At 38.3% G+C, this 26,356-nt stretch overlaps 1 protein-coding gene and 1 pseudogene across 1 annotated transcript in view; both read left to right on the top strand.

The window, feature by feature from the left end:
• LOC123394231 (ERO1-like protein beta) overlaps positions 1-26,356 on the top strand; it is a 56,873-nt gene that overhangs the window by 17,148 nt on the left and 13,369 nt on the right. The window contains exons 3-4 of the mRNA XM_045087998.1: positions 20,717-20,837; positions 20,967-21,013. Of these exons, the coding sequence (XP_044943933.1) occupies positions 20,717-20,837; positions 20,967-21,013 (168 nt within the window). The remainder of the gene's footprint in view (positions 1-20,716; positions 20,838-20,966; positions 21,014-26,356) is intronic.
• On the top strand, positions 8,658-10,987 carry LOC123394232 (annotated as a pseudogene).

Here is a 26,356-nt window from a genome sequence, read left to right on the forward strand (position 1 = left end):
TGAGCCTGGCTAGAGGTTTATCAGTTTTATTTATCTTTTCTAGGAACTAGCTCCTGATTTCATAGATTTCTTCTATGTTGTTTTTAAAAAATTTTCTGTATCATTTATTTGTGCTCTAATCTTTATTATTTCCTTCCTTCTGTTGGTTTTGGGTTTTGTTATTCTTTTTGTAGCTCCTTTATATGTAAATTTAGGTTGTTTGAGATATTCCCTACTTCTGAGGTAGGCTGGTATGATCCTAAACTTCCCTCTTAGAACTGCTTTTGCTCCATCTGCAAGATTTTGGACCATTGCGATTTCATTTTCATTTGTTTCCATGTAATTTTTATTTCTTTGAGGTCTTGGATGACTCATTCATTGTTTAGTAGCATGTTATTTAATGTTGATGAATTTGCGCTCTTTTCAGATTTTTTCCTGTGGTTGACTTCCATTTTCATAGTGGTGTGGTCAGAAAAGATGCATGGTATGGCTTCCATCTTCTTGAATTTGTTCAGGCTTATTTTATGGGCTAATCTGTGATCTGTTCTGGAAAATGTTCTGTGTGCACTTGCGGAGAATATGTATCTGCTGTTTTAGGATGGAATGCTCTGAAAATATATTTTAAATCCATCTGATCTGGTGAATGGAGCCATTGTTTCCTTGTTGATTTTCTGTTTGGACAATCTGTCCATTGATGTAAGAGGGGTGTTATAGTCTCCTATTATTATTGCATTCCTATCGATTAGTTTTTTTTTTTTTTTTAATGTTGTTAACTGTGTGTTTTGGTGCTCCCATGTTGGGTGCATAAATATTTATAGTTGTGTATCTTCTTGTTGGAGTCTCCCCTTCATCATCATATTGTGTTCTTCTTTATCTCCTGTTACAGTCTTTGTTTTAAAGTCTATTTTGTTTGATTTAAGTATTACTACTCCAGCTTTCTTTTGACATCCATTTGGATGATGAATCTTTCTTCATCCTCTTACTTTCAGTTGGCAGTTGTTTTTACATCAGAGAGAGTCTCTTGTAGGCAGCCTTATAGATGGCTCTTGTTTTTTTAATCCACTCTGTGTAATTCAAAGACACCCCATATCTTTGGATTGAAGTGTCTAGTCCATTTACATGTAAAGTAGTTATTGGTAGATATAAATTTATTACCAAGTTGTTACTTGCTTTGTGATTGTTTTGTAGTTTTTCTCTGATCTCTCTCTTGCTCTTTTTTGTGGTGTTTTGGCTTTCCTTAGTGATATACTTGGATTCCTTTCTCTTTATCCATTGCATATCTATTGCTGGCTTTTTTTTCTTTATTTCTTTCAGTGTAACAGAATTCATTGTTTATGCACCACACCCAGTGCTTCATGCAATATGTACCCTCTATAATACCCACCACCTGACCCCCGACCTCCCACCTCCCACCCCTTCAAAACCCTCCGATTGTTTTTCATAGTCCATAGTCTCTCATGGTTCATCTCCCCTTCCAATTTCCCTCAAGTCCTGTCTCCTCTCCATCTCCCCATGTCCTCCATGTTATTTGTTATTGCTGGTTTTTGATTTGTGGTTACCATTAAGTTTGTATATAACATCGTTTGCATATAGCAGTCTGTGCTAAGTTGATGGTCATTTAAGTTTAAACCCATTCTTTATTCCTTTCTGCTTAACATTTTGGACATATGGTGTCATATTTTATATCCTTTGTGAATCTCTTGACTGATATTTACAGATATACTTATTTTTACTGCTTTTATGTTTCCTACTTTTCCTACTCATACTTACAGTTTTTTCTTTACATTCAAAGAGTCCCCTTTAATGTATGGCTGGGGTAGTAGTCATAAACTCCGTTAGTTTTGTTTGTCTGGGAAACCCATTATCTTTCCTTCTATTCTGAATGATAGGCTTGCTGGATAGAGTATCCTTGGCTGCAGGTATTTTTTTTTTCAGCACTTGAAATCTATCATGCCACTCTCTTCTGGCCTACAAATCTTCTGGTAAAAAAATCAGCTGATAGCTCTATGGGGTTTCCCCTTGTATATAACGGTTTTCTTTTCTCTTGCTGCTTAAAATTTTTTTTTTCTTTATCACTACTTTTTCCATTTTAACTACTATGTGTCTTGGTGTGGATCACCTTGGGTTGATTTTGTTGGGGGATCTCTCTGCCTCCTGGATCTCAGTATCTGTTTCCTTCCCCAGATTCAGGAAGTTTTAGCTATTATTTCTTCAAATTAAATTTCTGTTCTCTTCTTTTTCTACTTCTTCCAGGATCCCTGTAATTTGAATGTTATTACACTTAATGGAGTCACTGAGTTCCCTAAGTCTATTCTCATTTTGTATAACTTTTTTTTCTCTCACATGCTCAGCTTGATTACTTTCCTTTACTCTGTCTTCCAGGTTGTTGATTCATTTGCCTGTTTCCTCTAACCTACTATTTATTCCATTTAGTGTATTTTTATTTTCATTTATTGTGTTCTTAATCTCTGATGTGTTACTTTTTATTTCTGTGTTAGGGGTCTCTCTGAAGTTCTCCATTCTTTTCTCAAGCCCAGTGAGTATGTTTATGATCATTACTTAAAATTTTCTATCAGCCATACTACTTATATCCATTTCACTTTGATCTTTTGCTGTGGTTTTGTCCTGTTCTTTCATTTGGGACATATTCCTTATCTCATTTTGTCTGATTCTCTGTGTCTGTTTCTGTGTGTTAGCAAAGTCAGCTCTGTGTCCTCCTCTTGAAGTTCACAATCTTATGAACAAGATGTCCTGTAGTGCCCTGTGGTAGAGTTGTCCCCTATTCTCCCGGACCTGGCACATCAGGGACTGTCTCCTGTGTGTGTTGCATATGCTCTGCTCTTGTGTCCTGGCCAGCTTTCCCTTTAGTCCAGTTGTCTAAGAGTCTCTCTTAGCTTGTTGTGAGCTGTGTTTGGTCCCCCGCTGGAGTGCTGCACATTTTAACAAGGTGTGTGCTGGTCTGTTTGTGAGAGATCTGTTGCCTGCCCTGATGGATGGAGGGCTGTGTGGGTGGGGTACCAGTTACAACAGGCTGTGTCTTGAGCTTCTGCAAGGTCCACAGCTGCCCACACTGAGGCCCTACAAAACATGTGGGTCAGAATAAGCTGCACTGATGATGTTTACACTGGTCTTCCATGGGAAGGGATCCAAAACCAGAACTGACACAAATGTGTCAAAAAGGGGACCTTACTAGGTGTGGGTGGGTGGAGCTCAGTGTAGCAAATTTAGCTAGAAAGCCTTGCATAGTGCTGGTTCCCACAGGTGCCTATGTGTTTATGCTGTGAGTGGGGATGTGGAGGTGAGGGAAATGGTGCCTGCCTCCTTTGTTCCTGGAGGGGTCTCCCTGTGATCCCTGCCTTTCAAGACATGCTCTGAGATTAGTAAGTCTCCCTCCCATATGCCCTAGTTGTTTTTCAAATTGCTGCTTCTATGTTGTAGCTACCTGGGCTGTTTGTCCTATTCCCCCACCCCACCCCCCTGTCTGTTTTAAGGGCAGGAACTCTGCTTCCTAATGCCTTTCAGCTCTCCCAGAGTGGAGGTGCTGATTTTTTAAAATCCAAGCTCAACTCCCACTGGTTGTAGGAACTCCTGAAATTTGGAGCCTCTGGCTTTCAAAACCAAAAGTTATGGGGATTGGTCTTCCCCATGTATGTGGGATAGTCTGTTTCTCACCCTTCCCTGTACCTCCAGTTCTTGACTGCAGACGGCCAAAGCCTGTTTCATTCCCCACTACATCTCTACCCTTCCTACGCAATTCGATGTGGCCTCTTCTCTGCCTTTAGTTGCAGAGTTTGTTCTGCCAGTCTTTGGGTTGTTTTCTAGATTATTTGTGTGAAGTTTTTGTTTTCTAGTTGTATCCATAGGATAAGGTGAGCCTAGGGTCCTCCTACCCCATCAGCTTCCCAGCCTCAATACCAGCTGGTTTATTTAATTCTTGATTTAGTTATTAGTTTTACATTTTTCATTACTTCTAATAATTCTCTTCTGTGATTGTTATGTGTCATTCGTAACAATAATCTGTGATGCCTACCCCAATATGTCTAAAAGGTTTATTGTTAAGATTTGTATAAGTCAAGTTATTGTATTTAGCATCAAACCTTTAGAAAAGCTTCTAAAGGTTTTGATTTTAGCATATTATACTATACTAGTCAGAGGACACACTGTAGCCAGCAGTTACTTTTTGGTTAGTATTCCTTCCACATTTTAAATTCAGGTTTGTGGCTATTAGATTTGACTTAAGTTTTATAGTCTTCTCTCTTCTGCCTTTTGTTTGTTAGATGTACTAGCAAATGCTAAAATAATAAAATGCTAGCAACAAGTAATGTTTTAATCTATTAATCTTTTTATTGATTAGGGAAATATCTCTAATCATTATTTATATTCTTCCACCTGGCAGGAAGATATTTATTCTGAATATTTGGTTAAATTTACCTAAGCTAAAATTTACCATGACACATGAAAAGATTTTAGTAGGTATTTTGCTATACCATAGATTCCAATGCTGGAAATCAGTCCCCTAGATTGATTAGAGGATCAACCTGTGATTTTCTGCTTTCAGATATGATTTTTTGTTTAAAATTGTGTCTGATGAACCAGTTATAATGATTTCTAGGTTTGCTTATTAAAGCCTGAAACTAATTACTGGCTTTGTAGAAAAAAAAAAGCTGGACATAGGGATTTTCTATTAGTAAACCCTGATTACCTAGATTGGTAAACCAAGGTGAATCCTGTGCACCAAGGAACTGATTCTGTCAGTATTAATCCCAAACTGCCTTCACTTTAGATGTCAGTTTAGAGCAGAAATTAAGATTGAGCATAAAATTTTTCAAAGAACTTTGAAAATTTTTAAAGCTTCTTTTTCTGTGGTAGGAAAGTTTATGGAATAGTGATTTTTGTCAGTTTTTTTTTAACCTAAAAGTTATGTGAACTATTCCATACTGCATTACAGTTTAAATTATAGCTGATTTGAGGGTGCCTGGTTGGCTCAGTGGGTTAAGCCTCTGCCTTCGGATCAGGTCATGAATTTAGGGTCTGGGGATGGAGCCCCACATCGGGCTCTCTGCTCAGCGGGGAGCTTTCTTCTTCCTCTCTCTCTCTCTGCCTGCCTCTCTCCTTGTGATCTCTCTCTCTTCGGCAAATAAATAAATAAATAAAATCTTTAAAAAATATTTTAGCTGATTTTGACACTTATTTTGTATATGTTATTCAGTTTGCTAAATTATGATTTACAAGTCCATAAATTTTTTTTTATTAGATAGTATGAAAACAGTTTGAATGAATGTTCATTTTTTTCATCATAGAATAAAATAGTCTCTGTATTTAAGCAGTGGCATTACTAATTTGTGAAGAAATCTCAAGAAAAAATGAAGTTAACTTCCTAAATTTTTCTTATTCTTTTAAGAGCAAAATTCCAGTCGGAATTAAAGCTGGGAGTTCTAATAAGGTGAGTCACTTTTGTTCCTTGAATATTTTTTGCTTTACATTGTGAAACTTACCATTTCCTGCTTGACAGAAGAGAACTGTACTGGAATTAGTTGGCAGTGGGAACATTTTGCTCCATAGTCCCACCTTTCTAATTCTTGCCACAGGCAGAGTACTTGAATATTTTACAGTTCAATTATATAGTTTCTTTTGAGATACATCAATTCTGTCTTCTGTAGAAGAACTATAGTAGCATAGTATAACTATAGTATCAGATGCCCTGTGCAACAGGTGTTTTATCATGCATGTATTTTTAGTCTTGTGTTCCAACTAGTCAACCTGTCATCTTCAGGATTATATTGTATAGGGTACACAGTTATCAAGGTATTTGAGGCATAGTACTTTTAAATGGCATTAAAATTTTTTATTTTAAAAATATTTTTTCAGTTATTTTTTATTCTTCATTATGCTTTTGGAAATTTTGTTTCTGTTGATATATGTAGCTTTGTTCATTTTAATAGTTGTGTAGTACTCCATTGTATGAGTATCTCATTGGTTAGCTCTTCCTCTGCTGATGGGCATTTCAATTGTTTGGAGTTTTTTGCTATTATGAACAGTGATGTATCAGCATTTTCATCCTTTGTCTCATTGTGTACACATGTAAGAGTAGACAGGTAGATATTTAGGTAGATATTTAGAAGTAAGGTTGCTGGGCCATTGATTATGCCTAGCTTAACATGATGAGATAGTACCAAATACTTTCTAAAGTGGTTGTACTTTATTTTAGTTTTTTTTTTTTTTTTTTTTTTTTTTTTTTAGTGTTGCTCTGGATATGGTTTCAGTTGTAAGACTGTTGGTTCTAGGGTTTATTCATTTTTATAGCTCTAGATAAATATTGTCAAATTACTTTCCCAAGAGGGTTTTCTTATTTTACATGATCACCAGCATACCAGTGGTAATTGGTTTTTTTTCCCCCCCAGTGGTAATTGGTTTTTTTTCCCCCCCAGTGGTAATTGTTTTTGATGTCTTCTTTCGTTGGTGGGAATTTGTGACTCATTTTGATTTCCATTTCTTACATATGTAAGAGGTTTTGATAATAGGATGTATCTGTGTCATCACTGACAGATTGCCAGTGGAACTTGAAATAGAGAGAAAGCTAATAGTTATTACTAAACTTACTATGTACTTCCTTTCAGTGCTCAAAAGTGGCAAACAATACCAAAGAATTAGAAGACTGTGAGCAAGCTAATAAACTAGGAGCAATTAACAGCACGCTAAGGCAAGTTTAAAATATATTCTCTTATTTAGTATATTTATATCAGAAATATTCTGTTTTTCTTGTGATTTTGATGAAACAGTAAAGTTTCAAGTCATTCTCTCTCTCTTTTTTTTTAAGTCATTCTTATGAAGTTATGCTTCATCCTAAATTTCATGATTGCTTTGCTTCCTCCTCTTAGTGGATTTCAAAAATATATCAATTTTTTAAATTTAATTTTTTAAATTAAATTTTTTAAATTTAAATTTCAAAAATATATCATCAATAGTGACTTTATCAAAATGTAAAAATACAGAAGATTGTTCTGCTAACAGGACTTATGGATCCATTCTTCCTGGTTATTATAGGAAAAGGAACTTGAACTTCTAAGTCTTTTGTAAATAGTAATTCAGTCTGTGTGTTACATTCTGAACAGTTAAAGTTTTGATTACCATGACTAGTAAGTTTCATAGATTTTTTTTCCCTATTGACTTTTCCTTATTTTCTCTAAGTAAAACCTGCTTGTGAAGGCCAACATAATTTGTGAGTGGTCTCAGATTATGCACTATGAAATGACTGAACATATCTATAATTGAGAGTAGGGAATGGATTATTACTAATCTTTTTAATTTCCTATTTGCTTAGATTGGCATTTGTGTACTATAATTGTTAGACTTAATAAAGTTATCAGTCATTATTTATTGAAAAATCTTAATATAGAAAACTAGAGAAGATAATATAACATAATAAGATAATAAAATAAATTCATTTTATTTATTTATTTATTTAGTGACTAGATATTAACTTTTTCTACTATGTTTTTAAAAAGAGAGAAATGTAGATAAATTTGAAATCCCCTATGCCCTATTTCCCAATTCTGTTCTCTTTCCTTCTTAGAGGTAACTACTATCATGAATCCATCTATGGTTTTGTTTTTATTATATATATAAAATGATGGTTATTTTACATATGATTTTATTTTTTCCTTATATAAAATAATACTGAATTTAACATCCAAATTTATTTTTACACTGTACATATTGCGTTCTAGATCTATGTTAAAACATGGGAGATTTGTCTCATTATTTCAGCTGATGAATGGTTTTTATCAGATGACTATTACCTATTTTACTTATCTGTTCCTCTACTGATAGACATTTGAATTATTCAGATTTCTTACTTCTACAAATTATGTGAACTTGAGTGCCTTGTAAATTTTTTTGGCATACAGTAGGAAATTTGGCATGCACTAGTGAGATTGCTGAACCTTATGATGACCCCGTGTACCTGTTCTTGATATTGCCTGAGGGCTTTCTATAGTGTTTGTATGGCTGTGAACTGGCATTGGTCTCCACATCCTTGCCAAAAATTAATAATGCTTGCAGATGAAATAGCATCTCATTTTTGTTTAATTTGTATTTTGTTGATTATTAGTAAGTTTGAGCATTTTTAATCTGTTTATTGCATATTAGTGTTTCTTAATGAATGCCTACAATATATGTCAAGCACTGTTCTAGAGTAGTATTAAGCATATAGTGGTGGACATGACAAATTCTTTTTCTCATGAAGCTTAATCCTCTTTGGAGATCTGCAGTAAAAAAGTAAAATATATAAGAAGTAAGTAAAGTGGTGATGAGTGCCTGGGAGAAAGATAAAGCAGAGAAGGATGACAGAGGGCTAGGGGTGTTGTGGATGGGGATGGGGAAGTGGCACTGTTTTAGATTGGGTGGTGAGAGAAAGACACAGCAATAATGGGACATTTGAACAAAGTGCCCATAAAGGCACAAGTCGTAAGTCATAATATGGCTGCCTGAGAGAGAAGTATTCTAGGCATGTATAATTGTTAGTAAAAAGGACCTGTGACAGGAGTGTGCCTAGATGATTTGAAGCCTCCCAAGAAGGCCAGTGTGGCTGGAGTATAGTGGTCAAGGGCAAAATAGTAGAAGACTGAGTCAGAAGATGTTAGGGATGGGGGCAGGGGTCGGGTGGGGTGGGGGGGTGGAGGGCTTGAAGACAGCTACGAATGCTGCTTTTAAACTGAGTGGAATGAAAAGTCGCTGGAGGACTGGAGTGAATGCTTTGAGGCAGCCGGGTGCTATGTTATGTGGTTATTGTACTAATCCAGGTAAGACAGAATTGTGATAGCTGTAGAAATGATGAGAAGTGGTCAGATTCTGGACAGATTTTGAAGAGCGAGCTGACAGGATTTGCTGAAGGATTTGATGTGGGGTATGGAAAAAGATAGAAGCTATAAATGACTACAGGATTGGGAAGTAGAGGCCTCTGCTCCAGCAGCGGCCTAGAGAGCAACAGCGAGCACATCGCTCAGCTTTCCCACTTGTTGCCACCTTCTGTGGAGCCTCTGCCTCCTCTGCTATGCCCCCGGCTTCCTCCTTTCCAGGCTGCGGTTAACCCATATGCCCACTGGGCTGCACAGTGGCAACCCCAGCATCATGATGAGTGATGATAAACCAGGTGATCACCTAGACTTATTCTGTATACCTCAATCATTATGCTGAGGATTTGGAAAAGGTGTTTATTCCTCATGGAATTATGGACAGGACCGAGCAGCTTAGTCAAGATGTGATGAAGACATCTGTCTTCATCGTAGACTGTCACATCGTAGACCTCTGTCTGCTCGAGGGAGGCTATAAATTCTTTGCTGACCTGCAGGGTGGTATCAAAGCACTGAACAGAAATTGTGATGGATCCATTCCTATTACTGTAGATTTCATCAGACTGAAGAGCTATTGTAATGACCAGTCAACAGGGCACATCAAAGTAAATGATGGAGATGATCTCTCAACTTTTTTTTTTTTTTAAGATTTTATTTATTTATTTGTTAGAGAAAGGAAGAGAGAGAGAGAGAGAAAACAAGCAAGTAGAGTGGCTGGCAGAGGCAGAGAGAGAAACAGGGTCCTGGCTGAGCAAGGAACCCAACACAGGACTCGATCCCAGGATCCTGGGATCATGACCTGAGCCAAAGGCAGTGGTTAACTGACTGAGCCACCCAGGCGTCCTGATCTCTCAACTTTGACTGGAAAGAATGTCTTGATTATTGAGGATAAACTGACACTGGCAAAACAATGCAAACCTTGCTTTCATTGGTCAAGGAGCATAATCCAAAGATCATCGAGGTCGGAAGCTTGCTGGTGAAAAGGACCCCTTGATGTTTTAGTTATAAATCAGACTTTGTTAGATTTGAAATCCAGACAAGTTTATTGTAGGATATGCCCTTGACTATAATGACTTCTTCAGGGATTTGAATCATGTTTGTGTCATTAGTGAAACTGGAAAAGGAAAGTACAAAGCCTAAGATGAGAGTTCATGTTGAGTTTGGAAGCATCTGGAGTCCCATTGAAGTTATCAGTAGAATGTTCTAGGTCTGTGGCCATCTGCTTAGTAGAGCTTTATTGCATGTATCCTCTCAGAATTTTATCCACTTTGTAATTTAGAAAGATCCGTTGCTGCATTCCTGAAGTCTTTATTCACAGTATGAGCCTATAGACTGTTCCTCTTTGTGTGGAGTATTGTTTGACTTGTGAATGAATAATAATCTCTTAAAACACACCACTGTTGAATGAAAATATTGAAATTGTATCTGTAAGAAACATTTAAAGAGAAGATATATTAGTTTTTTAATTGGTATTTTTATTTTATATATTCAAGAAAGAACAGAAGTGATTGAATATTGTTAGCTCTATACCACTGTGTGTTTAGAAGAGTAAGGAGCAGTGAGTTTTTGTATCAGAGACAGCATCTACAGTATTGTTCTGTTGGGTAAACCATATGTCTTGGAATTATTTTACTTAGTAGAATTAACTGTTTTCTCGGGTTTAGTCAGATGATTTCCAGGGAATCTGTGTCAACAGTTCATTTTAAATACAAATCAATAAATTCCAAAAAACGTTAAAAGAAAAAAGATTTGGAACTAGAAAACTAGGAGTTGCCGTTGACTGAACTGGGGATCCTTGCAGGAGGAACAAGTTTGATGGAAAATTATAGTTTAGTCTTGGACTTGCTACATTTGAACTGCCTATGAGACATCAGTTGGAGATGTCGAGCAGGTAGTTAGATCCACAAGTCTCAATTTCAGGGGAGAGATAAAATGTGGGAGTCATGTGTGAATATATGGCATTTTAAAACCATATGACATTATCCAGGAAAGAATATAACTAGAGAAGTCATCCAGGGATTGGGACTTAAGTCACTATAGAATTTTAAGGTAAAGTGCCTTTTAATATTCTTTGCTGTTGTTTCTCCATGGTGAAACAACATGGGGTTGGCATGGGGTGTGGAGGTGGGATAGTATGTACTTTTAAAATATTATAATTTGGGGGCGCCTGAGTGGCTCAGTGGGTTAAGCCTCTGCCTTCACCTCAGGTCATGATCTCAGGTCCTGGGATCGAGCCCTGCTTTGGGCTCTCTGCTCAGCAGGGAGCCTGCTGCCCCTTTCTCTCTGTCAGCCTCTCTGCCTACTTGTGATCTCTCTCTCTCTGTCAAATGAATTAAAAAATCTATATTATTTGTAGGCATTCCTCATGCAATCTGATCACAATTCTTTGGCCATATGCATTATTAGGGCTTGTCTTTTAATTTTGCTTATAGATATTTTGTTGAACAGAGTTATTTTTAAATTTTTAAATCCAAGTATAACAGAAATGCAATAAAGTATATAAATGTTAAGCATAAAGGTGAGTTTAATTTTACAAAGTGAACCCAGCTCTGCAACAACCATCCAAAACAATGTACTTGCTGCCCTGAAAATTGCTGTGTGTACTTTTCTGGTCATTACCACTGTCCAAAGTTAACCATGATTTTGAATTACAGTAGCAGAAGTTATTTTTGCCTATTTTTATAAAATAATATGGAATGTATTATTTGTGTCTGACTTATTAAGTATCATGTTGTGAGAGTCACCCATGTTCTTAGACTTGGTAGTAGCATTTAATTCTTTTTTCATTGGTTTCCATAGTTAAAACTGCACCAAAATGTTCCCATCCTATCATTGATAGTTGGAATTTTCCACTTCACAGCCATTCCAAAAAATATAGTGGCGGACATTTGGTGTTTGCATTTGGTATGCATCTATGTAGAATATACCTAGAGGTGAAATTAAGTAATACTGCCGAGACGTTTTCCAAAATGACTTCTAAAATATATTGCTACTGGTAGTGTATGAGAGTTCCTCATTCCACAACTTCTCCAGCAGTTGGTACTATAACTTTTAAACAGCCTTACTGAAATATAATTGACATGCAGTATACTGTACCTATTTAAATATGCCTCTTGGTGTTTTGACAGGTGTGTACACATGAAAATCAGTTTAATCAAGATAGTTATTTTGTTTACCACCCTGAGAAGTTTTCTCCTGCTCTTTGGAAATCGCTCTGGTCCTTTTCTTCCTGCCCCTGCATTGCCCACTTTGAAGGCCACTGGTTTTAACCCAGCGCCATCTTGACAGGAAGTCCCTGGTAAAGACTAGGAAGTTGTGACGTAAGTAGCTTGGCATCCATCTTCAAACTGACTTTTAGAAAAGCTGGACTACTTCCCTTCAACCCACTTATAAGCCAGACCGAGCCAGCTCTGTTAGCATTAGATTAGCCTTCGCCATCTTTTCTGCTGCTGTGGCTTTCAGGCAGGGTTTGGGATGAAACGATCAGCAAAGCATCACCACATAAGAATCCTCAAGGATAAAAGTTCCTCTAAATTGTATTGTTAATAAGAAAATAGGAATTTATGTCACAATTGCTTTGTTCTTGACTATTTTCAAAGATAAGACTTCTCTAATTAAGTAACATAACTATAGTTACCATCTCAGCCGTAACTAGAACTTGCCTTCTTGCTTTATCACATCCTGTATTCCAGCTGAGTCAACTATGATACAAGTATTTCCATTAACTTGTATTATTTAGTTAATTGAATATTCCCATAGGAGGAAAAAAAATCCCACTGTGAATTAAATTGGCAATGTTTATTTTATTTTTTTAAAAGATTTTATTTATTTATTTGACAGGGATCACAAGTAGGCAGAGAGGCAGGCAGAGAGAGAGGAGGAAGCAGGCTCCCTGCTGAGGGCTCGATCCCTGGATGCTAAGATCATGACCTGAGCCAAAGGCAGAAGCTTTAACCCACTGAGCCACCCAGGCACCCCGGCAACGTTTATTGATAGTGGATTTTGTGCAGCCAGCCTTATGTGGACTTCTAGTGGTTATGTCATGTAGCGGTTTCTCAAATACAAAATAAATTCTTGGCTATGATAGTAACATATTTAGGAACTACGTGATTTGTACTTGGTACACAAATAACTTTATTACCTTGTTTTTTTCCTGTTGTATTGTAAATAAAGAAGAAGGATGATAGCTCTCTTATAGATGTTGCTGTTATGTATTTAAGACAGAGATGGTCTGAATATAGGTTAAAGTGAATATAGGTCAGAATTTATTTGAATGACTGTAATTGTTCCAAGATCTCCAAGTAGAGATCTTGATCTTATATTTTATTAAATGTGAGGTAGTATGGAAAGTGAATGATATGCCATGATTAAAGTGACATTGGTGCTACCAGTGAATACCATGTAGGAAGGGAGCTCCTAGAAATGCAGTTTTTGGTATTTTTGTCTTATAAATACAGAAGCAGTTTAAGTTAAAGGAATTATGAATGTAAATTTATTTCCTACTTTAGAAAAAAATGATTGCTATTTCTAAGTCAGTCGAAAAGGCTAGGTTGACTTTTGTATTTAACTACATCTCCTATATATCTGTAAAATAATTTTCTTTTTTTAAAAATATCAAATATTAGTCACTTTATTTATTTATTTTTTAAAATTAATTTTTTATTTTTTATAAACATATATTTTTATCCCCAGGGGTACAGGTCCGTGAATCACCAGGTTTACACACTTCACAGCACTCACCAAAGCACACACCCTCCCCAATGTCCACAACCCCACCCCCTTCTCCCAAACCCCCTCCCCCCAGCAACCCTCAGTTTGTTTTGTGAGATTAAGAGTCACTTATGGTTTGTCTCCCTCCCAATCCCATCTTGTTTCATTGATTCTTCTCCTACCCACTTAAGCCCCCATGTTGCATCACCACTTCCTCATATCAGGGAGATCATATGATAGTTGTCTTTCTCTGCTTGACTTATTTCGCTAAGCATGATACGCTCTAGTTCCATCCATGTTGTCGCAAATGGCAAGATTTCATTTCTTTTGATGGCTGCATAGTATTCCATTGTGTATATATACCACATCTTCTTGATCCATTCATCTGTTGATGGACATCTAGGTTCTTTCCATAGTTTGGCTATTGTGGACATTGCTGCTATAATTTTCTAATGGAAATTATTATTAAAATAGGGCTCATAGTTTTAGTATAGTTAAATAGAAATACTTCATGGAAGTTAATATGTATATTTTTCAGGTAACTTGTTTATCATTCCTTCAGGTAACCACTAATTGAATTTATGAAACTATCTAAATTAAAGACATGATCTCAGATTATCTGGTTTTAATTATATAAGATACAGCGTAACATTTTCCATTCCCAATTTAATTCATTTTTCTTTTTTATTCCCTCTTTCTCCTTAATCAAAGCAAAGAAGCATTCATTGACTGGGCGAGATATGATGATTCACAGGATCATTTTTGTGAACTTGATGGTAATAAACTATTGTAATGAAGTTATTTTAACCTTAATCCTTTTATAAGAAATGGAAATCAGTGAAAATATAATCAGTTATACCTTGAATACACTGGGTATTGCTGAGTGGATCTTATTATTCATAATAGCATTTATTGAGAGCTTATGTTCTAGCCATGTGCTGAGTGCCTTAAGTACATTATTGCTAAGCTTTATAGTTACCTTGATAACTGTGTATTATCTCATGTCCTGGGAAACTGAGTCTCAAGAAGAGTAGCTTGCCCAGGATCACACAGTAACAAGAGGCTGAGACAGGATTCAATCCCAGATTTGACTGGATCCCATACCTATATTTTTCCCATCATGACACATCATCTCCTATGGACCTTTATTTCAAGCCACTCAGTTTAGGTCTATGAACATATAAACATGTTCACATTGGAATTTTCTGGAGGTCCCAACAAACAGAAAGACACCTTGCAATATTGGCGAGGACTCTAATTTGACTTCCCCACAAGCCTTTTCCCAAGAGTCCCCTGGAATAGTATGAAGAGAGGGCACTGTTCAGCAGTAACTACCATGACTCTTACTTCAGAAGGTAATTGAAGTGACTCAAAAATTTTGATCTAAGGAGAATATTCCCAAGAACTGTGCTGAGTAAACTTAAATCATTCACTTGGCCTCTCTTCACTTTTTACCTTGATGTCATAGTTGGTGGAGAAGAATTTGGGGTTCAGGAATGCATGGCTGGAGGCAGCAGGAGTTCCTCAGAACTTGGAAAGCACTCAAGTTGTCATAGAGCTTCCTAGAGGGTTTTAGGGGATCCATCTGTAGAATTGTGCTCATCCTCCAGTGTGCCGTGCAGCAAGTTAGAGTGAGCTGCTACAATAGCACAGCAGATTGAGAGGTTGCCAGGAGGTGCAATGTTAACACCATGGCTTATAAGGTTTGAGCAAGGACATTTTTTGTTTTTCAAAGATTTTATCGATGTATGTATGTATCTATCTATCTATCCAATGTGAGCAGCCAGGAGGGGCAAAGGGAGAGGGAAAGTGAGAACTCAAGCAGTCTCCGGGCTGAGCAAGAAGCCTGACTCAGGGCTTGATTTAACCTCCCAAAGATCATGACCTGAGCCTCAATCAAGAGTCACACGTTCGGGCACCTGGGTACCTCAATGGGTTAAAGCCTCTGCCTTTGCCTCAGGTCATGATCCTGGGGTTCTGGGATCGAGCCCCGTATCAGGGTCTCTGCTCAATGGGGAGCCTACTTCCACTCTCTCTGCCTGCCTTTCTGCCTACTTGTGATTTCTGTCTGTCAAATAAATAAAATCTTAAAAAAAAATTTTTTTTTAAGAGTCACACACTCAACCAACTGAGCTACATAGGCAACCCCAGCAAGGATTATTTTTAGATTTTTTTTAGTTGACAGAGAGGGCACAGCAGGGGGAGCAGCAGAGGGAGAAAGAGAAGCAGACCTCCACCCCCCTCCTGCACCCAGGTGAGCAGGGAGCCTGTCACAGGACAGACCCTGGGATCATGACCTAAGCTGAAGGTAGATGCCTAACCAACTGAGGCACCCAGGCACTGCACCTGCCACCAGTAAGAATATTTTTAAGAGATCTGAAAAAAAATTTCTTTGGGTATCTGGATAGAATAATGGGAAATTAATAAAATACTCCTGTTAGGATATTTAGAATTGACAAATGTTTCATCAAAGCAAGCTGTTGTACCTAGGTTAAGGATTGACTTCACTGCTTACTCTTTAATTTGTTCTATGGTTGTCATTCTAATTATGCTTAGTGTTCAACACTCACAGTCACTTCTTGCCAGCTTATCATTTTACCTATTTTTTGATTAAAATAAAACATTTTTAGTGCTTAATTAACATATTTTTAAATTAAAAATCATTTCTGTGAATATTTCTTATAGTAAATAATGTCAGTATATATTTCTTTTATAGCTATTTAACAAAAAATGCTACTCCATTCCAGAGATCCCTTGGTAAGAGCAATGATGTATCAGTCACCTCTCATCAATATAGTGTTAATTAATTTTTTAAGATTGGCTGTTTATATTATAAAAATTTATATTATAAAAATGGAAGAGATGTCCTATAAGAATTTAGGATTTCATAATTTAAAAATTAGTAATTTTTATATTATGTGTAGTCCTGAAACATATAAACCATCTTACTGGTTGGATCACCACTACTTCTCTGGGTGGTAATGTTTGTGTATGTCCCAATGATTTATATATACCATTTTTTAAAACACTTCAGAGTAGCTTTAGAGTCATCGTCTAGTTATTTCAGTTATGTAAAACCTTTTGATTAAAACAATCTGAAGAATATTCACCCCAGTTTATTGGTATATATTCTCTACACCCCTGTTCTCTGTTTTGTTTTTGTTCTGTCTCTATTTGAAGAGAAGATGACCCTTATAGATTAAATAGTAGATTTTTAAATAATTTAGTTTAAGGTAAGCTCCTTTCCCTACTCCTGTTTTGTTGTTGTTGTCGCTGTTGTCTCTATGCATGGCCTCTTCTCCTTTGGGTTTCTGCTCAAATGTCACCTCATCGGAGAAACCAGCTGTCACCTGCCTGTAGAAACCAGCAACCACTATCAGTGTGAGTGTTGACACTGCTGCCCACTCTGAGTACCAAGAATGACCAGAGAGTGCAGGGCAGGTTATTTAGTTAATCTGTTCATTGTCCATCTGCTCCAACTAGATTGTCAGCTGCCTGAGGCTTTGTCTTTCAGGTTCACTGCTTTATCCCTAGTGCCTAGAACAGTGCCTGGACATGGTACTTGCTCAATAAATGTTTGCTGAATGAAGTTGTTGGTTCATAAATAACCCATATAGTATGACAGATTTTTACTTTTATATTTTCCCTTAAAATTAGGGATGCCTGGGTGGCTCAGCCAGTTAAGCTGCTGCCTTCTGCTCAGGTCATGATCTCGGGGTCCTGGGATCGAGCTCCACACCAGGCTCCCTGCTCAGTAGAGAACCTGCTTCTCCCTCTCCCTCTGCCTGCTGCTCTGCCGACTTCTACTCTATCTCTGTGTCAAATAAATAAAAACCTTTAAAAATTCAAAAAAAGGTGTTCATTAATAATTTGTTTAAAGATTTTTTTTTAATTTGACAGATAGAGATCACAAGTAGGCAGAGGGGCAGGCAGAGGGAGAGGGGGAAGCAGGCTTCCCACCAAGCAGAGAGCCCAATGCAGGGTCCGATCCCAGAATTGTGAGATCATGACCTGAGCCGAAGGCAGAGGCTTTAACACACTGAGCCACTTTGGCACCCCATTCATTAATAAATTTAAAGTATTGTCTAAAACAGTAGTTTCCAAATCTGGCTGTGTGTCAGAATTATTTGGGTGCTTTATGAAGTATAGGTTCTCCTCACCTGAATATTTTATAATGCATTTTAATAATGCATTACTAGCAGTCAAAGTTAGAGTTGGTGATGGAGGGTGGGAGGCTCAATCCTGAGTCTACAGCAGTATTTTTTTATCCATAAACAAAAAGACTGCACGCTAAGTTGACCTGTGCTATGTTGAAGAGATATTTGGGTTAGGAGGTGTGGAGGACTGGCTCGCATCCTCGAACATGCTGTGTAGCCTCCTGACACTAATATGCAATTAAATGACCATGAAAAGAAAATTCATTTGGGGAAAAAAGGTATACTTGAAAAGGAAGAAAAAGCACTAGTTGAAATTGATGAATTCCCAGAATTAAGTATTTTGATTCCGTGGACATTCTTCGAATCCTTTGGGAATGGTTAGCATGGTCAGATGGAACAGTTTAGGAAGAGCTTTACAAAGGGAGCAAGAAGAGAAAGCTTTGGGGAGGAGGAAGACATATTAGGGGTCCAAAGAGCATTTTCCAAATGAATGCTACCGCTGTGCAAATAGAAAGAAGTTGTAGTTTCTGAATAGGCTAATTAAAATCATGTCACAGGTGGCCCCAGGGGAAGCATGGGGATACCAGCACTGGTGTGTTTTTGGGGGAACTCAACCTGTGGATGCTCCCTCAACCCTACTTCCTCATCTAGATGCCATGAAGTTCTTGTCAGTGTAGGTCAGGGCTTGAGAAACATTTTCTTCTGTAAATGGACAGATAGTAAAAATTTTAGACTTTGTGGACTGTACAGTTTCTCTTGCAACTACTCAGCTGTGCCATAATTGTGTGAAAGCAGTGAATGAATGTGGCTTATGTTCCCATAAAACTTTCTTTACAAAAAGTATACAGACCCGCATTTGGACTATGGATCACAGTTTGCTAATCCCTTCTATAAATTAACAAGACCTGCCTTTCATGATTTGAAAAAGTATTAAAATTTTTAAGAACCACTTAAACCAGCAATGCACTTTTGATTCAAGTCAGGGAATACACATTAAGGACATTGAGAATATAAGTTTTAAGTTAAACATTGATATGCTGGATTTTACTCTTGTGATTTTTACTTCCTTAAGGTATAATGATTTAAAATGTAGTTTAATATCTTAATCTTGTTTTTCCTTAGTGGTTGTTTAGTTGCTTTTGTGGGGTTGATATTAGCCTGAGGTGTACATTCATAGTTGAGCCCACATTTGTGTAAACTTACATGCACACACACATTCTTAATACATGTGTATACACATATCTCAATGAATATATATGCTGCTGGTAGATTTAGTATTTGTAAGTAGTCAGGTCAATTTTGCAAATGAGCTTAATCAAGACCACCTCAGAGAAATTAAAAATCTATAACAGAAGCTAGTGAATTGTAAAACTTCCGTTTGAACTTTAAAAGCCACACTCCATAATTTGAATCTTTCTTTTTTTTAAGGAAGATTTTTTAAAAAATTACTGTTTTTAACTCTTGAACCAGTCCATGTCCTTGGACAGTTTCTGTAAATCCATCTGTAAATTACGTATTTTCTGTGCCTTAACTTATACAGTGGAATATCTATATAATGTTAGGGCAGAAATAGAGCCAGTATTCTTCAGTTCATGTTTCTATTGTCTGTAAGTTAGATCTAACTCATTTCTTTGTGTTCTTCCTACTTTCTACAGAAGTACCAAGTAGTTCTTGGATGGTATGGATCAGGATGCCATTTTCCTCTTAGAGTTATGGATAATCTCAGTTATGGTCACTGAATGCTCAATAAGTATTGTTGGTTAAAAGGAAAATACACTATTAGTAATGAAAAAAAGAGGGACCATATTTTAATGGCCATATTTGGCCCTGTTTTAAGTCAGGTGTCTGCATACTATTGATTTAATCTCATGACATGAAAAGGTAGGATGCATACAAATAAAGGAGTACCTCTGTGTCAACATAGATAGTTCGTTCATTTCCATGTATTATGATATTATGATCATCAATGTGTGAAGCATGATTATTACACATTTTCTAAAGGTATGAAAGCATGTATTTCCCTTTTCTATCCAGAATGTGAGCCATGATAATTAAGACCATTTTCTTTATCTTTTGTATCCTTCAGAGGATAGTCCAAATAGTGAAGAACTAGTAAAAACTCATTTGGATTTCAACACAGAAAATAGTTATTTAGGGGCACCCATGGTGCTTAGTCGTTGAAGTGTCCGACTCTTGGTTCTGGCTCAGGTTGTGATCTCGGGGTCATGGCATGAGGCCCCGCATGGAGCTCTGCACTCCACGCCGAGTCTACTTCAGATTCTTGCTCCCTCTCCCCTGCCTTTGCCTCTCCCTGCTTGTGCGCTTGCTCACTCGCTCTCAAATAAATAAATAAAATCCTTAAAAAAATAAAAAATAAAATGGTTAATTTATATGTCTTAACAATTTCCTGAAGTTGTGTCTGCTGTATATTGGCTTGAGAGGGCAAAAGTACTCTGTATGAACAGTGATAGAAACAAACCATAATGTGTATTTGTTTAAACTAGAGCATTGTATAATTCTAGGATCAAATTTGAATCCTGAAGTTATTGAGCCATTTATTTCCTAAGTCCAGAGTAGAGAATAGCAGGAAAATCTCTCTTTTTAGTATACTATATGCTAAAAAAATGTTTCTGAGCCTGTGTGTAGTTAAGTGTATGCATAGGGAAGAAATCAAATCAAGTAGTAGAACAGGTTATGATTCTGTTAGGTCTTTTTGATCCCAGTTGGTTAAAACGTAGGAATGATGAATGCCTCTCAGAAGGGGAGGGGTGTTCTGTTCCTTAAGAGAGCACTGAGTATCGAAAGGAAAGGGAGGAGTTGTTTTTTCCTCTCAGGAGTGTAAGTTATCCTGGGTCAAGTACAGTCGTGAGTGTGCTAACCACTCTTTCACTTAAATTGGACATTACTTGAAAAGCATAGCCTTTTTCTGACCTTTTAGTAGTTATGTTTGCATTACAGTGTTACATTTCAGATAACTGGTGACCTATGGGTGGTTTTGATGAATTGTTCCTTGTTCAGTTGAGCGATCTCCAGCTGCTCAGTATGTAGACCTGTTGCTGAACCCAGAGCGTTACACCGGCTATAAAGGGTCCTCTGCGTGGAGAGTGTGGAACAGCATCTACGATGAAAACTGTTTCAAGTAACTGGAGGGGGTAGGGGAAGGAGGAGGAATGGCAAAAGGGAGGGTAGAGGAAGGGGAGTAGGATTCTGTTGGGAAGAAAATTAGGTAAAACCATTTTATGTTTGAGTTTCACACTTGCTTTTTCAGGCCTCGATCTGTTTATTATCCTTTAAATCCTCTGGCATCTAGCCAAGGTGGGTTTTTCATGCATTTCCATGCTTTTAGAGATTATTTTCAAAATTTCTTTGTACCTAAACTTAATCTGAGTAAGTTTTAAGCTATTTTATATTTTCTTTAATTTGACCAAAAGTAAAAGTTTAGTTCATAGTTCAATATCAAGTTTTATGCATGTTTTATGTAATTGCTGGCATTTATTGAGTGCCTGGTATGTGTCAGGCCCTAAATAAAAGAGGAGTTTCATGGTAAATAAATCAAAATATATGAGTAATCCATATAACAGAGGCTTCCCAGGGAACTCTTAAAAATCTGGATGCCCAGGCCCTACCCCAGACTAGTTAAATCAGAATCTGTAGGATTAGACCCAAGTGGTGGTGGTGGTTTTTCATGGTTTTTTGTTTGTTTGTATTTTTAACCATCCAGATGATTCCAATACGCAGGCACCTTTGAGAACCAGTGGCTCCCAACATGCTTCTCAGACTTAAGTGTGCATATAAATTACCGCAGAGCCTTTTTGCGATATAGGTTCTGATTCTGTGGGTCTTGAGGGAGGCACAGGATTGTAAGAGCTCCCAGGCAATGCCCAGTGTGCTGACTGGTCCACACACCATGTCTGAGTGCTGAGGGTGCAGAGTTGTTCAGATACTCATGATGCCTGCTGCAGAATGCTTTCCGGCAAGGTCCCTGCTTGCCCCACTGGGCTGTTGAGCAGATGCAGTATGGCCGGCGCAGAACCAAACTTGACATTTCACTGAATTGGCTTAAATTTAAGAACTGAAGCAGTGCAAAATATTTTCGTCATTAAACAGAATTTTATTGTTTTGATAGCTCTGGCCTCACACACTGTATGATTATTGCATTGTAGCACATGTATGCTTTTTACTTTTTAAAACGTGGATCTTAAGAAAAATTTTACTAGAAATTAGCCTTAGAAAAAAATAGAAATTATATATGTGGCTGGTATTATATTTCTGTGGGACAGCATTTTTGGAGGTTAATCAAACTTACTGGGCACATACTCCATCTGTTGTCAGCAAGGAGCCAAACCCTGGGAGCAGCCCTATCATTGACTTGCCATTCTCTTGTTTTCTTTAGACCAGGACTGATTTAAGAACTTGAATTCCCTGGTCTAGTTGTATCTTTAAGACATTTCTGAGACCCAAAGAGACACAGAAAGGTTAACCGAAGGGACTGCCATCAGATGCTGTCTTATAATGCAGCAAATGTTCTTCCGCAAATCATTCTGATACTGCTGGAAAAGGGAATTGGATCATGAAAAAGGTGTGCATGGATTCTTCTCCTTTGCCAGTTTTACCCTTATAACTTATAAAAATGGAAACCACACACACACACACACACACACTTATAAAAATGAAAACAACAGAAAAGTTATATAAAGTAAAAAGAGAAAGCTCCCCTTGCCCTGCCCCCACACCTGTGTTCCATAGTATAGAATTTGGTAGGTATTCTTTGGGTCTTTTTTATGATCACTTGTGGTTTTTCGTTTGTTCGTTTTTATTCATTTTTTTATTTTTAGGATTGGAGTTAAAATATTTTTTAAAATAGAGGTATAATTAACATACAACATCACATTAGTTTTGGGTGTTCTGTATAATGTTTAGATATTTGTGTATATTGCAGAATGATCACAGTAAGTCTTTTTAACCTCTGTGCCCATAATTACAGAATTTTTACTTTTGTGATGAGAATATATAACTTTCAAATACAGTGTTATTAACTGTAGTTGACAAGCTGAATGTGACAGTTCCAGGACTTAGAAACTGGTACCTTTTGACACCCTTTACGTGTCTTGCCCACTTCCCCCCACCACCTGCCTCTGGCAACCACCCATCTGTTCTTTGGATCTATGAGCTTGGGGTTTGGTTTTGTTTTTAGATTCCACGTGCAAGAGAACACAGTGTCTGTCCTTCTCTGGCTGACTTAGCTCCACATGAGGTCCTCAGAGTCTGTCCATGTGCTTGCGAGTGGCAGAATTCCTTCTTTTTTTGTGGCTGAATAATATGATCACTTCCTTTTAAAGCAGAGCATATAGTTAATTTAACAAAACCATCCCATGCTAAGAAATCCCTCACATCCATGTTGTGACAAATTAGAGACGTGAGACCACTGGAAAGATGAGAGGAAGGAGAGCAGCACTTAGGAAAAGACAGAGGCAGAGAGAGGGTGAGGAAACCCGTCCTAAGAAAGAAGGGAGACGGAGACCTGGTGAGGGGAGGACGGGGGTCCTGGTTGCAGGTGAGAGGTCCATGCAGCAATCAGGGCACTCAGGCTGATGCTGTCTGCGAGCGGTTCCCGCCGGGGCTACAGGTGTTGGGTCCTGGCTCTTCAGCCTCTCAGCCTGGCCTCGAGTTCCTGCTGAGCTGAATGGTGAGGCTCTCTGGCCACCTTTCCCACAGCTTTTGAAAGATGGGACCTTTCTTTCCAGAAAGGAAACCTGGGCTCAGAATCCCACATCCCACATCCAAAGCCGGTAAAGGCAGAGCTGCTGTGGCTCCCCGCAGCCCAGCCTCTAGCTCCTTCCTGCTGTGTGGGCAGCTCCATGGCACCCCGGTGAGGGTTTCACTGACCCCAGTTAGGGAAATACTTTTCTTAAGGTGCGTGTAGGTGGAGGAACAGAAATTTGGAAGAGAAGAGAGAGTTGTGTGTACAATGATGAAAGAAGTGCCTGTGTCCATTTGTTAATTACTGAATCTAGTGATCTTTACGAGTAGTTTTTGATTTTTCTCTGGTATTATTTACTGTATAAGGCATATGAAGATCTTGTGCTTTGGGTCTGTATTCTTATTAAGTCTCATTTGCAAGGAGACTACACCCTGACCACAGTCTGTAGTATAACTAATAGTTCAACACACAGTAAGTTTTAATCTCATTTTATTTTTTTACTTTTATTTTTATTTTTTTTAAAGATTTTATTTATTTATTTGTCAGAGAGAGAGCGAGAGCGAGCACAGGCAGACAGAGTGGAAGGCAGAGTCAGAGGGAGAAGCAGGCTCCCTGCGGAGCAAGGAGCCCGGTGTGGGACTCGATCCCAGGATGCTGGGATCATGACCTGAGCCGAAGGCAGCTGCTTAACCAACTGAGCCACCCAGGCGTCCCTTAATCTCATTTCAAAGTAAATAGAATTGGAATCTTGAAGGACCCCAGGTCAGAACTATAGTATAGCCTATAAGTTTTAACATTCTTTTTATAACCAGCTTATGCTAACTAAGAAACTGTGGCCAGCTGACCATAGATAAGGGAGTCAGCAAGCAGCATAACAGGATAACGAATTAGCAAAAATCTGTGTTTAACCCAGCTGTTTCTGGCTTCTGTATAATAATGCTTCTAATGCTTTGCTAAGAAATGAAAAATTGCTTAAACCCTCGTTCGCTGTGTAATCAAATAAAGTTATACCCTTCCCCTGTTAAGAATTTCCCCTACTACTAAGTAAAATTGATAAGGGTTGCCTCCTGTACCAAGGCCAGAGACATGCGGTTCAGCACGTACGCTAGCTGGAGACGTGTGGTTCAGCACGTATACAGATAAAGGTTAGAAATGTGCAATTCAACACGTACCCTCTACTGTACACTACCTGAACGGTGACTGGCCAGAATGTATGGTTGGTTTTAAAGGATTGGCTACCTATGTGTAGGCCTTACTGTAATGCTTTGAAATTACTGGCTAGAAAAGTGAGGGCTCTGATGTAATGGACTGTAAAATTCTATATTAAGGGAATCCCGAAACAGATCGGGGCTCTCAGACACTGACCCATCCCTCGCGGATTTCATGGTCAAGTGTCCCTGGGAGTCCGAGCATGCCCGAATAAAATCCTCTTGCTTATTGCATCCAGTGGTCTGTGAGTGTGTCCTTGGGTGCGGGTCCTCTAGGGTCTTTCATTTGGAGGTCCCACCGAGATCCACCGTGGACCCCAGCCCAACGACCACTGGTCCCACCGGGAGGTAAGCTGGCCGGCCATTGTCTCTGTCTGTTGTCTTGTCTGCTGCCTTGTCTGCCTGCTTCTTGTTTGTGTCTCGTTCAGTGCTCGGTATCGGAATTGTGCTATTACGCGTAATAGACCAGTGTTCGGTTCGGGGCAGCTTGAGAAGGAGTTGACAGACTCAGACTTCTCCCCTGCCACCCTGGGAGACGTCCCAGGGATTCGGGGAGCCCGATTTTTCGGTGCTCCAAGCGTATCCGAGGGATACGTTCAATTTTTGGCTGAGGGAACAGCTTCTGCTTTCCCCCGACCGTCGGAATCGGTTTCGGTTTGGCGCCAAAGCCGCAAGGCACGTCTTGTGACCGGTCTGTTTGTCTTGTTCAGTGTTATGGCTATTTGTTACTTGCTTTATTCTAGTAAACCCAGGTCGCTGGGCCATCCCTAGCAAAGGGGACTCTAACCTTATTTATGTTTCTCCTAAGAGATGTGGGAACTTCTCCCTCACTCACTTCCCATGTTAATGGCTATAACTGGAGCCAACTGGTGTTGGTCTAACTCGAGACAGAGACTATAAGGAATATTCCCAAGCAGCTGCCAAAACTCTCTTTGTTTCGGGGAAGTTTCCCTGTGTTCTCTGGCCTGACTTGGACTGCCTAACCCCTCCCCCCTGGCTAATGAAAATGCATGGCATCTGCTCCTCTGTTGGGGCTTAGGAGCTCCAAAACTGGGAATCCTTTCTCTGTCTCCTGGCAGCACTTTGTTTCTTCTGTTTCCCTCTTCTCCTATTTCTGTACCAATGTGTGTGCAGCCTGCATGACTGGCCTCTAGATCATGCACCACAGCTCCTTCTCTCTTCACTGTCAAGGAGCAAGAAGAGTACCCCCTGGACCTAACACCCCCCCACTCCAGATCTTCCCAACCATGTCTCAGGTAAACATTCAAAGTGGAGTGGGTCCAAGTGGAACGTAAATCAGTGTTGGAACTTAAAAGACCTGTCTTTTAAGTTATCAGCAGTAAATGTGAAACTTCGAAGTTACTGAAGGTCAAATAAGCTTATGTTATTAAAATTTGTTAGCAAAGAAATAACTAAACTGATGGTTAATTGTCTGTCTCAAAGTTCTAATGGGTAATTGCTGAAGTAGCTTTCAAAGTCTTTGGTAATCTGAAAGTTTTAAAGTTTTGCTTGGATGACAAATGGAATTAAATTGTGGACATCTAGGTCTTAACCAAACAGGATAAAATGCTAAGTCATTAATTACTGGATGTAGGTTTGTGCTTTTTGACTTCTTACTGCAAAGAAACTAAGAGTATTTAAATCTGTTGGTAAACGTGTTCTACACTTAACTGATTCATAAATTTGCCACCTGAAGAATTCTGTTGTAACAGTTCACAATTGGTTAATAGCTAAAGGTGTTTCTAAGAA

This window comes from Mustela putorius, unplaced genomic scaffold (genome assembly GCF_011764305.1).
Source record: "Mustela putorius furo isolate JIRA1106 unplaced genomic scaffold, ASM1176430v1.1 tig00002060_pilon_pilon_pilon, whole genome shotgun sequence".
Lineage (NCBI taxonomy): Eukaryota > Metazoa > Chordata > Mammalia > Carnivora > Mustelidae > Mustela > Mustela putorius.